The 16,802-nt window shown below is 37.1% G+C and overlaps 2 protein-coding genes across 2 annotated transcripts; both read right to left on the reverse strand.

Annotated features, from left to right (window-relative positions):
- Window positions 1-113: 113 nt before the first annotated feature.
- On the reverse strand, window positions 114-686 carry LOC116141273 (glutathione transferase GST 23-like). Its single transcript, XM_031426796.1, has 2 exons — window positions 565-686; window positions 114-480 (listed from the first exon to the last, which is right to left on the reverse strand). The coding sequence occupies exons 1-2, from the start codon at window positions 684-686 to the stop codon at window positions 114-116; spliced, it is 489 nt and encodes a 162-aa protein (XP_031282656.1).
- Window positions 687-11,425: 10,739 nt separating this feature from the next.
- LOC116141319 (phosphoribosylaminoimidazole-succinocarboxamide synthase, chloroplastic) lies at window positions 11,426-14,999 on the reverse strand. The gene is made up of 12 exons (XM_031426839.1): window positions 14,626-14,999; window positions 14,410-14,511; window positions 14,081-14,210; window positions 13,608-13,700; window positions 13,442-13,530; window positions 13,190-13,270; window positions 12,854-12,943; window positions 12,652-12,741; window positions 12,367-12,417; window positions 12,224-12,270; window positions 11,740-11,797; window positions 11,426-11,668 (listed from the first exon to the last, which is right to left on the reverse strand). Exons 1-12 carry the CDS (start codon window positions 14,956-14,958, stop codon window positions 11,609-11,611), a joined length of 1,224 nt encoding a protein of 407 aa, XP_031282699.1. The 5' UTR covers window positions 14,959-14,999; the 3' UTR covers window positions 11,426-11,608.
- Window positions 15,000-16,802: the final 1,803 nt, after the last annotated feature.

Consider the following 16,802-nt stretch of genomic DNA (forward strand, 5'->3'; position numbering starts at 1 on the left):
TACAAATCATATGCATTGTATTATTAAATATGATTTATATGTAGCTTAAAATGGATCCATATAAACCATATGTCACCCTATAGCATGAGCTATCAGAAATGATTGTAAACGCTTCAGGTTGATGCAGCTGTCAAAATCTTGTGGAATCCTTTTGTGTGCTCAAGCAATATATCCCAAGATGGTAAACACTCTTTGATAATGGGAACTTCAAGAAACTTGTTCAACCAAGCAGTAAACAAAGGCATGGTCTCTGCATCGAACAGGTTTACACCAACAATTTCCTCAACAGCTCGACCCCAGATACCAATCCAGCCAACCGCAATGTCCAAGAAGCTTATCGTTTCACCTCCAAAAAATGGCTTCCCCTCAAGACCCTTTTCCAGAGTCCTCAGATGCTCCCTAGCTTTTGCAGCCTTCTCTTGTTCCTCTCCTCTCTCCTTTTGAGCTAAAGGCACCCATAATTTCAGATACAGATACACACTGAAGAAAAGAAACAAAATTTATTAATGTATTAGTAAAGTTTGAGGAATAGAGCGCTGCCTTTTTTTTTTTTTTTTTTTTGACCATCTTTTCGACCGATCGTTGTGTTGATTGGTTTCGCTTAGGTCAGCTATCATAGTTTCCCACATGCATAAACTCCATGATTTTCTGACAGCATCTCTAAGGTCTAGTAATCCGTGTGGCATCTCTAAGGTCTAGTAATCCGTGTGGTGTCAGAGCCAAACCGCTTATAGATTCCAATTTCTGCGTGTGCGGAGGATTACCTCCGCTCAGATATTGGCTTCTTTAAGTTGCTTATTGTTTCCAATCTCTGCGTGTGCGGAGGATTACCTCCCCTCGGATATTGGCTCCTTTAAGTTTGGGTTATGTTTTATTTCACTGTTTCTTAAGTTATGTTTATATGTAATATTTGGGTCTTGCGCTATCCTTATCATTTGAGGTGATATTACACATCCAAGCGGTTGAACTTACGCACATGGACTCCTCTTCAGCTTTATCTACGTTTCCTGCTCCCATTAATACTAACTTATCTAGATCTTCTTCCAAGGTAGACAGTTTGTATGAAATATCTTATATCCCAGAAAATCAAAAAATCCAAGACACTATCCCTCCTATTGTAAATCCTTATACAGCCTTTTCCAAGTCCTCGTCTTCTTTGTCTAAAACTTTTAAAACTCTTGTCTGTCCTTCCAGAAAGCCAGTCAAAGAGTATGTCCAGACTAGTACTTTTGACAAGTGTCAAATTCCAGCCACATCCCAAGAACAATATGTTACTTTGGAAATCTCTCAAGAATCCATTACCAATGGATCCGTGAAGGATACTCTCATGTGCACTTTGGCGCTATCTGACTCGCTCTATCTTATCATGGCAGAAAAGGACTCTCAGTCTCTGTTCGAATTGCTTTATTGGACACCCGATTTGTCCAATATCAACATGCTTGTATAGGGACAGCACAAACAACTTTGAATGCTGGGACAATCATTATGACACTGTTTCCTAATTTCAACATGTCCCTCTCTGATGTTCATTGCTCTAAGGCTCTTAAAGTTCAATTACAGATCGTTGGTGCAGATTTAAATCCAAGAAGTATTGTAGCTACTTTGCATTATCAAATGGTTTGGCGAATCCAAGATTGTGCTCTTGATCTCGCTATCCCTACGACTACTGATGCACTGCTCCTTACTGTTGACTCTGAGAATACTCCTCACTACATCAATATTCCCAGGTAAATTTCCAGAGATGATTTGATTAAATTGTTACCCGACTCTTGGGTGATGAGTTACGAGTCTCTTCACAAAAAAGAAACTCCGGTGGTTTCTACAGAATCTACCATGCATGATAACAGTGACGGAACAACAACTATCAGATTTAGGTCTCCAGCAACTCCCAGTGCTCCACCTTTGCGTTCGACAAACTCAATTCATGATTACTCCGGTCATACCCACTACCGCAGTACGGGACCTTGGACTTCCATTCATTCTTTTCAATAATCTGGTGCTCCTGTTTTCATCATATGATCCAGTTCACTGGTCCCACTCCATTTGATCTTGACTGCCAATGCTCGGCAATGCCTGATGACCTATTTGGGAAATCGATGAGCATTATCTTCCAAACGAAACTATTCAACCAAAAAGAAGAAAGCTCGCTGCAGTCAGACAGATCTTCATTCCCGATTTGAAGAACATGATCCTGAAGTTGATCTTTTAGTGTCAACCGTATGGTAATTTGACTATATGTCAATATTCTCCACCAGCTAAAAAGATTCACCATCCTGTAATCCCTCATGGGACTCCCTCTGAAACCTCAACCCAAACCACCTTTAAAACTATCCAAACCTGCCAATCACCTTACTTCAAACAGCCTTTATCATGTTATCAACTCTCTCGGTGGATTGCAAAAGAACATAAACCAACCCTTCACCCTTGCTCATACTCCCCCTCTGTTCAGTCCGTTATGAGATCCAATCCCCAGATCCCTCAAGACAAGACATCATTTCAATTATGATACAGATTTTCCTTCTCTTCAAGAAACTGCCACTGAACAACCAAGAGTTGTTCCTTCCAAAGCTATACAGCCTGATGGATCCACACCTAAACTCTCCAAGTTGAAGCAGTTCTCAATTGGCAGACTGAAAATGCTTAGCCCAAAACAACCATGACCAGACTTGAACAAAAACTGGATTGTAGCTCATCAGGTGGACTTTCAGTCTCAGAACCAAACTATGCTGATTTCTCGTTACAAAAACAATTGATCAGCTCCATCAGGATTCCTGCAATTGTCAGCAGCTCTCATGGTTATTCACTTAGTTTCTCTAGAAGGAGCAGAATGAAGTCATTAAAAACCCAAATGGCATCGCTTCAGCAGGAATATCTTAGCAAAACTCAGACAACCATACTTTCTTGAAATGTCATATTACCAAACCCTTTTGACTCCACATCAGCATGGCCATAACCCTCTTTTCCCCTTTCCCAAAATTGGCCAACCTTTGGTCTCACCCTCATACCTTCTGGTGCTGTCAAGCTTTTGGCAACACTGAACAGTTATGCCAAGCTCCCAAAGAATGTGATGAAAAGATCAAGCTGGAACGAGAACAAAGAACGAGAAAGTATTCTCTAGACCACATACCCCATCCATGATATTCCTGACTCTTTCTCTTCCAATCACTCAGATCCTCCATCTCCTAAGCCTCATCGTCGTTTATCTAAGGATAAGGCTCCAATGCACTAATGATGATGGAAGACCGCCAACCTTCTGCTAATCCTGACTCTTCAAAATCCTGTCTCTTCCAATTTTATGAGCTCTTTTTTAGAGACATGGGCAAAGGCACGTCTTGCCGCCTTGGGTCTTTCTCAAGATTCTCTATCTACCTTCCAACAAAATCAGAAGCCGATATACCTTCGACTGATGAATCATTTGAAAGTGACTTTGACTCTGACAGTGATACTTCTGATCAACATCTTCTATTTATCCCTAACTAATGACCCATCAACCTAATCGTCCAGACCACCTATTGTTTCTAAGGTCAATGATGAGATGCCTGAAGGTGATGATTTCATTCCAGACTCTCTGCCTATTTATCGACAATCTCGTCATACTCCGGCTGAACGTGACTCTTATACAGCTTCAGCAAAGCTCCACACTTTTACTGTCGATGACTTCTCCACACAAATGGAGAACTCGAATTATGAATTTCAGGCCTGGTTACAAGCTGAGATGGCTGAAACCTAATGCCCAAGTCCTACTGTACTTACACAGTTTACAGCTAGATTTGGTGGCCTTCTCTATGATTATGTGATATCTAATTTTGTTCATCCAAATGCCAAATATTAACCGAGCTCTGTATCTTCTTTATGATGATTCTGTGGATTACCTCACCTTTATGAGAACCAGGTCAGAGAAGATATTTCAAGGTGCGGTGTTTCTCTAAAAGAAGATCTTGACAGCATTACAAAGAACGAAAAATATCATATACTTAGGGGTATGGATGATCATAATATGAAGCAAGCCTTTTTGGCATCAATTCCTGAATCCCAGTCATGAAGCAACCAAGCTTATGCAGTCCCAGAATAAACAACTTGGATCCACTTCTCTGGCGAAATTTACTAATTTGTTATTCTGCTCTGGAAAAGCTTTGTTCTCAAAAACAGTTTTTTGATGATTATATGAGCGTTCTAAACAAGCTGACAAAGGTTTGTCAACGACCAGACTTGCAGATCAAATGCAAATTAGATCGCTCATGTTCTTGTCCTACCATGAAGAAGTTTCATTCTAGGCGCATCAAGTTTTCCTCCACCTAATGCCCGGCCCATGCAAATTTTGTTGTTTCAAGAACCGCAAGTTTCTTCGAAAAAGGAAACGCAAAGGCAAACGGTCTAATCGGTGTTATTTGTGCAACCGCCTGGGTCATTTTGCTAAAAATTGTCAAACAAGCCCAAGCAGTCAATCAAAATGTGCAACAACTTTCTCAGCTCACGATATCGATTTTTCTGATGATATGTTGAAAGTTGGTTTTCCATAGATGACGAACCCCTCAGACACTATTTTCCAGTTTGCAACCACTGATACTTACTCTGATTCAGATTATTGGCACTATTTCTACCATATCCAGCAAGCACCACAATCCCTTCTATCATTAGCCTTCTCTTGTCACATACCTACAGCAAAAGTTCAATCTTTCCCACCAATACTCCAAGCCCATTTCAGTCAAGCATTTTTTGATACAGGTGTTACTCTGACCATTATCAACCCTAAGATTCTCCCAGCCTCTCAGTGGAAACCTCATCAGGAGTTCTCACACAGCTAATAGTGAGACTTTCCACTACTCATCTGATCAGCAAACTCATTAAATTCCAAATTTTCCCAGGCTGTTTCATTTTTCATAAAGTTCTGGTTTTGATCTACTTGGCAAAGATATGGTTCTAGGTTTTGATGTTTATTCTAAACTCATAAACTTAGAATCCTCCCTGATGGTGTTTGGTACAAGATGTTTTTCAATCCTGGACCACATAGCCTAATTTATTCCAGATTGAAGGCAATCCTATTGAGCAGATCAAGACCAGCTTATTTCCCGCTATTACGCAGATTCTCTGCTGATTTTCTCACTAAATATGCTCATCCATTATGGAAAATTTGGATTTCTTTATCCGTCTTCATACATCAAGACGAAGATTCAATCCCACTAAAACTAGTCATTCCGGCATGTCACTAGAACATCTCAGTCTTGCCCAACAAGAATGTACTCAGCTTTTTTCTCAAGATTGATTGACCCCAGACTCTCAATGGGCATGTGACTTTTTATGTCAAAAACGGCAGAACAGGCCAAATGAAAACTCAGACTTGTGATCAATTCAGCCCTTGAATTTCTTTCTCGTGATAATAAATTTCCTCTGCCTTCCAGACAAGTCTTTTTGCAAATCTCCATATGCAACGATGTTTTCCAAATTTGCTCTCAAAGCTGGATTTGGCAACTTGGAATTCATCCTGATGATTGTCATAAGACTGCCTTCTGCATTCCCAATCAACACCTGGACGTCATGCCTTTTGGACTTAAAGTCGCTGCTCACTGTTTCAAAAAGTCATGACGAAGATTTTTGCTCCCCTCTGATCTTCTGTCTCATTTATACGATGATATCCTTCTCTTTTCAAAAGATGAGGAATCCATATACGTCTTCTTCGTGCCTTGCTGATATCATCCACACTTATGGTTCATGCTCTCTGGAAGAAAATGCAGTTAGGACAAACAAAGATTGATTTTCTTGGTATGGTGATTGCTGATGGCAAGTATGATCTTCAGCCTCATTTGCAGGAATTGCAAAAATTCCCAGATGTTCTCATAACCAAGAAAGAGATAACAATTCTTGGGAATTGCCAATTACATAACGCAGTTTCATTCCCACATTTCTCGTTTCACTACTCCACTTTCACAGATGCTTAAGAAGAATCCTCCAGAGTGGTCTGAAAAGCAAACAAATGCAGTCAAATTCTCAAGCGCACATCTTCCATACACAGCCGTTTAGATTCCTTCTTCGGGGAAACGCATTCTTCAGACGGATGCGGTGGCACTCATTGGGATCAGTGCTTTTTGAACAAGATAAGAACAAGGTACACATTTGTGCGGATACCGAGTGGACAATTCAACCACACCCGCATTTCATTCTACTTTCAAGGAAGTATTAGCAGTAAAAAATGCCATTGAAAGGTTTGAATTCCACCTTTGTTGACATCATTTCTTTGTTGAAACGGATATGAAGTCTTTTGATCAAATGCTACGTTTCCAAAAGAAAAAGGTTCCGCATCAGCAGTTACTTCGCTGGGAAGTGGTTCAGTAAATATTCCTTCACCGTCCAGCATATCAAAGATCACACCAACACCATTGCAGATTATTTATCCAACCTAAAACTAAACAAGTTGGTTTCATGAACGCTAGATCCAAACCCTTTCATGTTTCATGTTCCAATATTAACCTAGTCCAGTTCCTGTTCATCACCTCTTCATCAAACCATACTTCAGACATCCCTCCTAAATTCGATGACCTTGTTCAAACACGTACCATTGATGAAAATGCTACCACCCTCATGTTTTCTTACCAACTTCAATGCATTGAAAAATGTGGTCATCCATGTATGATATGTTAGGGGTCCATCCAGATTTCCCCTTTTCAAAAATCTTTGTGTTACCTCCAAGACTTGATATCATATTTTCAGAAGAATTATTATGGTTCTTTTGGTATATGTTACACCAATACCACATTGTCATTCAATTCCCGATCCATCATATGTTGAAAATAATTTCCCAATACTATCAACCTTAACCCCTGAATTACGCTCTTGATGACTTTTCTCCGATGGTTCAAAACCTTGACAAATGGAAATCTGTGTTTGCTCCCCAACTTGCCCGATCACAGGTCCTGTGTCTACCAAAATGGCATGGTCTATAATGTTTTTTCACAGACATCACTCTATCAGATCTGACGCCTATATTTTTCTTAGCTCAAGTCCCATTCATCGGTCTTATCCATATGACCTTGTCCATAATATGTTTGATCATCCTGTTGAGACTATAATTTCAAAACTCTTTTTTGAAAAAAATCAGATCATTCCAGATGCATTATGACCATCCTTTCACGATGATGCTCCGTGGGAACTCTTTCCTCTAGACTAAACTGAAAAATTACTTCAAGCCAAACATACATGCATACGTTCCATCATTGCTCATTCGATACCGATTCAGCTTATCCAGAATGTTGGTACCCGGACTCACAGCCAGATACTGTGTAGGAAGAAGAGCTTCGCATTCTCGTAATTACTATCTCCATAAATCCAGGCGACAACAATACATGCATGCCACAGTACATCTGCAAAGCAAACATCTCAGATTCAGACATTTCTTCGGATACTTATCCAATACATCTCCCCGACAAATCCCTGCTGACTGGATTCAATCAATAGGTTGTCTCGACTTCCAGGATGAGACTCGTAGCACGTTACCAACTTGTCAGACGATTAAAGATCTGTGTGTCCTTATATAGTTGTTGTCCTTTATATAATAATAGTGGACTAAATGGCATTTTGCCTTTTCTGTCTCTACTCCGGTATCTTTGTAAAAAGTCAGTATTGTAAGATTATGTTTTGGTCAAAAATTGTAGGCTACTTAATTTAAAAAAGAAAAAAAAAACCCAAAAGTCAAAAAGGTTAGTCTTGTATTTAATGTCTCTTTATGAGTGTGGTATCCATTTTATCTATAATAAAGGCTTTTCCTCTCTGCAGGAGGAGAACTTGGTTGTAACACTTTTGTTTATTTCTCTTACTCTTCTTTTCCATATTCTCTACCCTTCCATACTTTCTCTACACATCTTTCTATACTTCTTCTATGTTTCTTTCATATTTCGAAGTTTCCCTCAACCTCAAGGGGTGTTTAATACTCTGAAATGTATAGATAGCAAAAATCTCATTATGTTTTAATTTATATTCTTTAACATGTTTGATATTTATGTCTTCATTATGTTCTGTTCTTCATTTATGTACATGTTCTTCATTTATATTCATGTTCTCTATTTATGTGGTTGTTTAATCATCACTAGCCCTTTTAGATGATGTTAGAATCTGTGTGGGTGTACGTGTGTGTGGGATAAAATGAGGCTTTGACCATTTTTTCGACTGATCTTGTGTTGATTGGTTTCGCTTGGTCGGCTATCATAGTTTTCCACATGCATAAACTCCATGATTTTCTGATACACATCTCTAAGTCTAGTAACCGTGTGGTATAGGTTATTTGAACTAATCTATGCTAAAATAGTAACCTCTTCTCTTTACCCCCTCGTCGAAGAATTGGCCCAAAAGCGTGCCTGGGCCCTTTCATAGGGATCTTCTGGAGGAAGGATTATTTCCATATCTCATCAATATATTCAATGATGAGAATGATTCCGCTAACGGTTCTACGTGGTGTACAACTGGAACCTTTTGTGAACTGGGTTGTATCGCAACAGCAAGGGACTCTGTTTGAGAGATCCTCTCACATACTCGAACTGGATTCCCTTCAGTTTCAGAGCCCATTTAACCCTAGAGTAAGGACTTGCCCAATTCCCAAACAACTTCACGCTTTCTTCAGCCATTCTTGATTCTTGCCTTCCACCAGGCGGGGTGTATGACTTAAATAGATATGACGTGTCTTACTTGATGAATGGTCAACCCACATTTACATCAGGGCTCCTAATTTACTTCTTGATCCTGTTACTCTCATGTCAAAAACAAAAATTATAATAAGGAACTTACCAAATTTGCAACCACCAATCATGTGCGTAGGAGTGTCATTAAATTCAATTTCTTAACTTGTCATTTTCCTTTTTCTCCTTCTAATATTTATCTCATCTTACAAAAATCACTTAACATAATATCAATTATATTCAATGCCACATTAATTAATTATGAAAGTGATTAATTACCTCTATTTTATTAATATCACTTACACTATAAATTGGGATTCAAAGTCAAAATCCAACTTTATACACATACATTCTTATGACTACATCAATTAGTCCAAATGCTATGACTAAATAATTGCCACGCTGAAAACCCTAAACATCGTACTGGATAGCGGAGCCAGGACAATAAATAGGAAATTAATTTTCTTGATAACTATTATTTCCACACTACCAAAAGATCCACAGAAATCACACCACAATAAACAAGCGACAAACTCAGAATATATATCACAACACATTACCGAGTTGGCTCCAAAATATTGGCCTTGCAAGTTACCGTGTATTAATTATAGCTTAAATCACCTTAGTGCCAGAAACCTGCTTTTGAAATCCTTAAAATGATGGAGAAGGATGGCATTGAGATGGATAATGTTACTTCTACCCTTACTCAAGCCTTTAACTCGTAACTAAATGTGAACTGAGTCCTATGGCTTCCTACAGCAATTGGTGGAAACAAGTTAAAACTGTTTCTAGATTTTGATATGAAAACTAGCTCTAGGAAAACATGAAAGCTCCTATACCATTGTCATGGCTTCCTTGTTGACGAAATTTTGTTCTTTCTTTTTTAAAGCCTCAATTTTGGTATTCCGGTTGTATAGTGCTGCCAGATGGTATAACTTGAGCCCTTTCCTAATTCCTACGCTCATGGTTTACACTCACCAAAGAGTTTTTTTTTTTTTTTTTTTTTTTTAACACTATCGCGGCTTCTCTTGGTGCTGATTAATTTAGCAATATTTGTAATACAACATCATTAATACTGTTTATTATACATAGTCTTTAAGAGAAATTACAGATCATATGCATACAAATGCATTATTTATGATTTAATGTGCTTAAAATACATCACTATAACCATATGTTCCCCATAGCATGAGCTATCACAAATGATTCTAAGACTTAAGGTTGATGTAGCTGTCGATTCTTGAGGAAGCCTTTGTTGTGCTCAAGCAATCCAAGATGGTATGCACTCTTTGATAATGGGGACTTCAAGAATTTTGTTCAACCAAGCAGTAAACAAAGGCATGGTCTCTGCATCAAACAGGTTCACACCAATAATTTCCTCAACAGTTCGACCCCAGATACCATCCAGCCAACAGCATGTCTAAAAAAACCTATCGTTTCACCTCCAAAAAATGGCTTCCTCTCTGAGTCCACTACACTCACTAACACTTCTCACTAACCTTCTCTACTAACGTCACATGTCAGTTCACATTCGTCAATTTACATGAGATCTGTCCTCTATAAGGATCCCATCTAACCAAGTCAATCACAAGCTCTCATATGGGATTAGTGAGATTAGTATTATTGTAACTTATTTGAACATATGCTAAAAGAGCTAAGGTTGCTTCTTCTCTTCTCGTCGAAGAATTTGACCCAAAAGCCTGCCTGGGCCCTTTCATAGGGATCTTCTGGGAGGAGTGGATTCTGTTTCCATATCTCATCAATATATTCCATGACGAGGAGTGATTCCGCCAATGGTCTACCATTGTGTAAAAAGAACTGGTACCTTTTTAAGAACTGGGTTGTATTGCAACAGCAAGGGGCTCTTGTTTTTGAGATTCTGTTCAACGGACTCGAAGTGGATTCCCTTCAGTTTCAGAGCCCACTTAACTCTAATTACAAAAGAACTTGCCCAATACCCAAACAACTTCACGCTTTCTTCAGACTTCAGCCATTCTTGATTCTTGCTTTCCACCAAGCAGCGGGTTAAATAGATGGCAGATGTCTTGTTTACTTGATGAATGGTCTGGTCTTACACGATAATTTGATTAGTCAACCCGCATCTACATCAGGCCGCCTAAATTCACTTGAAACACACTGATTCTGTTAAATCGCAAAGTCCAAAAATAATAAATCCTGATAACGAGCAGATAACGAATAGTCGAATATGGATTTACAACCATGCCAGGCAGTGTCACTAGACCGGAGTTAGGACAGCCATGTGCATGGCTAAAGTTCAATTTCTTAACCTGTCATTTTTCCTTCTTTCCTTCCAATATTCTAGTTATCTCATCTTACAAAAATCACATAACCTGGATCTCAACTAATATTGATGTTTATGCATTAACAATGTATTAATTATAGAAAAGTTTTGAGCTCACTCTATTTTTCTATAATCAAAATGGTGCTAACATAAACCGTATACGCATTTACACCCATATCAATCTGGATCCAGCTTTATACATAGCATTACTTTACAGAATACATCATCTTGTCCAAGTTATAGTCCAAATGCTGGGACTAAATATTTGCCACAGCTCAAAACCATAAACAATGTACTGGTTGGTTTACAAGAGTCATCAGGACAATAAATAGGTAAATTAAATTTCTTGATAACTATTATTTCCAGACTACAAGAGTCAACATAACTAACAATACAAAATAAACGAGCAGACCAAATCAGACTTGTGTAGCACAACACACATTTACTGAGCTGGCTCCAAAATAATTTGGCCTATCCTGCCACCTCATTTATATCAATCAGAACCTCTTGATATTAAACCTTATCTTGAATACAAAATCCCAAGATCACTGACCGAAGTACATCAAGAAACCTAATGCCTTATCATATAATTGTGTATTAATTTCTCACTATAATTTTCATCTTCGAAGCAACACGTTTCAAGTTACCGCAGAGCTGATAATGCCAATGAAACATTCCTCGTGATACGATCATGTATAGGCTCCTGCATGAAGAAAACTAATATTTTCACTAAAATGTCACAAGATAACAGGGTAATTGAGTGCTAAATCTTACCTCGGTCAATGGCAACTCAAATCTTGATTTTGTTATTGCCTCGTACAAAAATATGTATCTGTTATCAAAGACTAACATAAGTTCAAACTTATGATAAAAGATAACTAGTATTAAAAACACAAAGGTAGAGAAATTTCAAAAACAAAACACAGAGGTAAACATGATGATCATCTCATTCGGACAAAATTTGACAGCAATTACAAAGCCAAATAGTTTAAATTAATCAGAAATTCAAAATTCTAGAAAAAACTTGTTTTATTAGGAATTTCCATTATAGTATAGCAGCTGAATTGAATAAGGAATAATTATTATTATTATTCAAAATTATGAAGTATAGATTTCGAGAAAGACCATTAAGGCCATGCATATTGCTGGTCCATCACAGAGCTACTAATATCACCCAAAGGACTTTCTTAGCTCGATTAATTCCTTTGATGTTAATAACGTGACCTCATTACTATGCAAAAAGACATAAAACACTAACCGCCAAGCTAATTCGCAAATAAGTTCTTGAGGAGCATCAGGGAGGACCTGAAATGCATAAGAAAATAAGAGTTTGGCCTATATTCCTAGAAGCACAAAATAATTAAGCAAATATATATAACTGAAGGATTTTATGTGAATTACCTCATCTTCATATGGATTGCAGTGATCTCTGAACCACAATCTCAGAAACTCCTAAAAGTTTTAAACACTTTAATGTCAAGAGTTGTTGAAATCGAATGACACAACAGTTAATCTAAGTACAGAAAAGTGAGAAAGCACACAAAACATAACAAATTCACATACCCATGCAATTGCTAAAACTTACCGCACACAAAAATGAGGTTGCTAGTAACGCCTTTGCCAACATCAAAACACATATACATACTGGAGAGATAACAAGCAAACATCAAAAAAAGAAATACATACCTTATCAATGTTTTCAGGTTCAAGACCATTCTGAAAACGCTCTTCATAAGAATGAGCAATCCAGTACCTGCTTGAGTCAGGTGTATGCACCTAGAATTACAGAAACTTGTCAGAATAATATTAGTATACTTGTGCAAGTTGATGTGGGTTAGAGAGAGAGAGAGAGAGAGTAATGAATGTTTCAGTGATGCTGATTTCTAACCTCATCAATCAAAAGAATTGAACCATCACAGCCCTTTCCAAATTCATATTTTGTGTCTACTAATATCAGGCCATGCTCTAAAGCGACACGCTGCAATCTCAAAGACATTAACGTTAGAAGCAAACATAAAAAAGAAATTACCAAGCAACCTATACCATTAAGTGAAAAATACAAAAAGAAACATAAGAAATACTGGACTTGAGAGGAAATTATCTTCTAGTATAGCTAAATCTGTTTATGAAACCTGATTCATTGACTAATGTAGTAAAAGATTCTGAATCATCACATCTCAACCAACTCATGACCACAAAAGTTAAGCAAGGGCTATAGAGTCACCTGTCCGTACTCAAATAAGCTTAATGCTTTCCTACTTGCTTCATCAAACTCAGCTTCAGTCATCAGTCCAAGTTGAATTATCTGCAAAGAAAATGCATAACGTGACCTCTCATGAAAGGAGACCAAAACAATTCCAATCAATAGGGATTAGCTTCCACAAACATAAGATAAATAAAAAGAGAAAAACAAACAAACATTATACTGAAATAGGAATTCCTAATAAAATTTTAAAGCATGTGTATGTGATCAAACCTCTGCTGGAGTTACAGGTGCATCGTGATCTTCAGCCTTAGTTGTTGGTGTGAGTATATTTGCAGGAAGATTTTGGTTTTTTACCAAGCCTACAGCAAAATGATAGGCCGTCAAATAGAGAAAATTTAACACGGAAACAGAATGATTGATTGTATGATAATTGCACCATCTGGGAGAGCATTGCCACAATAATCCCGGACGCCTTTGTGGTAGACCGTCCACAGTGATGTATCAGTACTTCCAGTCACAAAACCTCTAACTACATAATAGCAACATATATAGACAAATTTAGGGATCCGAAACCTCTTCAAAATAAAACAGACAGCTTCAAAAGGTTAAAATAAGAAAATTCATCCCTGCAACATGCTGACCAGAAAGAGAAATTATGTCCCCCTCCATCAGTATGCACACACACGTTGATCTAAATCACAGTGTTTGAATAATAACAAAAACAACAAAATACCAAGAAATCTATATTCTCTATTCACCCAGCCCTAAACAATATTTAGAGCAATTCAAGAACAGAAACCTTATATAAAAAGCTATTTCCTCCCAATTTCCACAGAAAAGGAGAAACAAGAAGTTACAGCCTGCACAAGCAAAAATTCCAGCCAAGAGACAACACCATTTGTTACTCACCAACAAATTCAACAGGGAAAACTGAACACTTCTTTGCAATTGTAACATTTTTATCAGGAGATGACACGACTGCATTTGGAGTTATGTGTCTTGTTCGATCAAACCACCACAAACTTGTCTCATTAAGAACCTGAAATTCAAAACGCCATACATTTTCGGTCACATAACTAATCTGCATTACCTTCAATCATCTACTTACTCACCAAGCTGCAAAATTTTCACCATGCTTCTAAATGCTACCTCTTTCAACAATATTTAGGGTAAATCCGTTTTCTCTATGAAAAAAAAAAGAGAGAGAGATAAGAATTATACTAAATAATTACACTAACCTGGCCTTTGAAAGGAATAGAAGCAAGAATTCTATCAAAAGCACTTTGTCTGTCAGTTGTGACAAGAACAAGATAATCCCCACCATCATAAATGTCCCTTACCTGCAAAATTTTTAAAATCAATTTTACCATCCTAAACAATATGTACATCAAAATTTTATCGAAAAGAAACTGCTTTACATTGCCATGACTCTCAAAATATAAGCAATTAGTTACCTTGCCCCTGGCTTTGGATTTGAGACCAGGTACAGTTAAGTGAAGATTTGTCTCTGACAAACACTTAGAAAGCGAGCCCTTAATATCTCCAAGGAGTTCTTCTTTGCGATTACTGATTACCAAAGCATCGAGAGACAACTTTTGTTTTTGGTTTTGGTTTTGGTTCTGGCTGGACATTACAGACACATAGATTTTTGGGTATTTGTTTGGTTTAAAACGGGGTTTTGTCTCAAAAGAGGAGAAAGAAGAAGGAAAAACGATTTTGCGTGCTGGGATTTTGTTGATGTTAAGAGGGGTTTTGAGAGGGTTTAAGGTTCTCATACACTCGGCCATTGTTCTCACGCTCTATTGTTAACACTTTGTCTGCAAATGGACAGTGTTCGTGTGTTTTTAAGGGTTGCGTTTTTGGTTTGTCGTGCGTAATAAGTCTGTGTTTGGTTGCGTTGAATTTAAGCTTTCTAAACTTCCTTTTATATATATATATATATATATGCTAACTAAATTTATTACTAAAAAATGTTATAATTTAATAGAATTGTTGTTAACAGAATTAATTTTTTGATTCAAAAATTATTTTTTTATTTATTATTTTATAATTCATATTTAAGTAGATTTTTATTCATGTTTTTGTACTATTAGGATTTCAATTCATTATCTTAGTAGTATTAAAATAGTATAGAAATAGATATCAAAGAGTCATTGTAAAATTAAGTGATCAGATTTAACAACTTCACTATACTAATAAAATGGGTATTAATGTCTTTCTCACTCATCCAAATAAGCAATAAGTAGCATATGTTTTAACTAAAGAGGAAATCATCATTGGAATTAAACAAAAAAATGAAAGAGATAATCGTGAGGATGATAGTACGGAACTACCAAAAGTTTTGTGTCAATGAACTCTAAATATGCTTGAGAAGTTAGAAATATTTTGGCTTCAACAAGTAGGTGTCCATGCTAGCGACTTATAATGTACCCGTAAGATAAAAGATTTAGTAACAACTTTAAATTATAAATCATTGTCTAAAATAACTTTAAATAAACATTTTATTTCATTTTAAACCTTTAATGTAACATAGTATATATTTTTTGCAATATACATATAATTATTATCATGTAGAGAGAAGTTCCTTAAGACGAGATCTAGAAAAATTTAACTTATTACAGTGTAAAAATTATTCTTATTTATAACTGGCCCAAGTTGGGACTAAAATTTTTTATGACTACATAGAGGTTAATTCTATATAGAGTATCATTGTAGAAATGTTCTCTTGTATATATATATATAATGGAATTTCCATTTTTCAATAATGTCACACTGTTATGATAATTGTTTATATGATACATATCATACTAATTATAATATATATTTATTAATTATAATATTATTTTTTACCTATTTTCCTAATTAACTACTAACAATTATATGAGTACCATGGTTTTTAGTTAATGTGGAAAAGACATACTATATGGGGAGAATAAACGATTTGTTCCCACCCAAGGTTGTGCGAAATCCCTCCAAGGTTTCCACCTTTGATTTCATAAATTCCATATTCACACCCTTAAATTAATATAAATTGTATAATATAATAGTCAAATGGTAAAATAGCCATTTCTATAAAATTTCAATTTCAATTTCAAAATAATTATGTTTCCACCCCTAGTTTTTAGTCAAATTCATCACCCTCCACAAACTCACCTCCACCTTCACAATCGTCGGATAAGGCCGATTTGGCTTGATTCCAGCATCGCTCATCACTCCCGACTTCACCTCCAGCTTCCACACCATTCACTCACAAAAAACCTCTCATCCTCACCCTTCACCATCCCCCTCATCACTCGCCGATCGCCGACCACGATAGTCATGTCGTGCGACTTTTTTAGCCGATTCTAATCATTTTGAGCAGCAAAAACCCCAACCACCACCACTTTGACTCCTCGGCCCCCTCCTACAAAACCCCAAATCTTCTTGGCCATAACAGCTCATCGTTTGTCGTCCACCACTCCGCCTAGGGTTTGTTCGTGTTTGTTGGAATTGGATGTTGATTGAGGAGTTTTTGATGCAATTGAGGTTTTGGGTATGTTTGGCTGTTTAACTGGAGTGTTTGTGTGCTTGTTTTTGGCCCAAGAATCCACCCATTCACCATTATTTGCTCATCTTTTGTCGGTGCACATCA

The sequence above is a fragment of the Pistacia vera genome, unplaced genomic scaffold (genome assembly GCF_008641045.1).
Source record: "Pistacia vera cultivar Batoury unplaced genomic scaffold, PisVer_v2 Contig397, whole genome shotgun sequence".
In the NCBI taxonomy this organism is placed as follows: domain Eukaryota; kingdom Viridiplantae; phylum Streptophyta; class Magnoliopsida; order Sapindales; family Anacardiaceae; genus Pistacia; species Pistacia vera.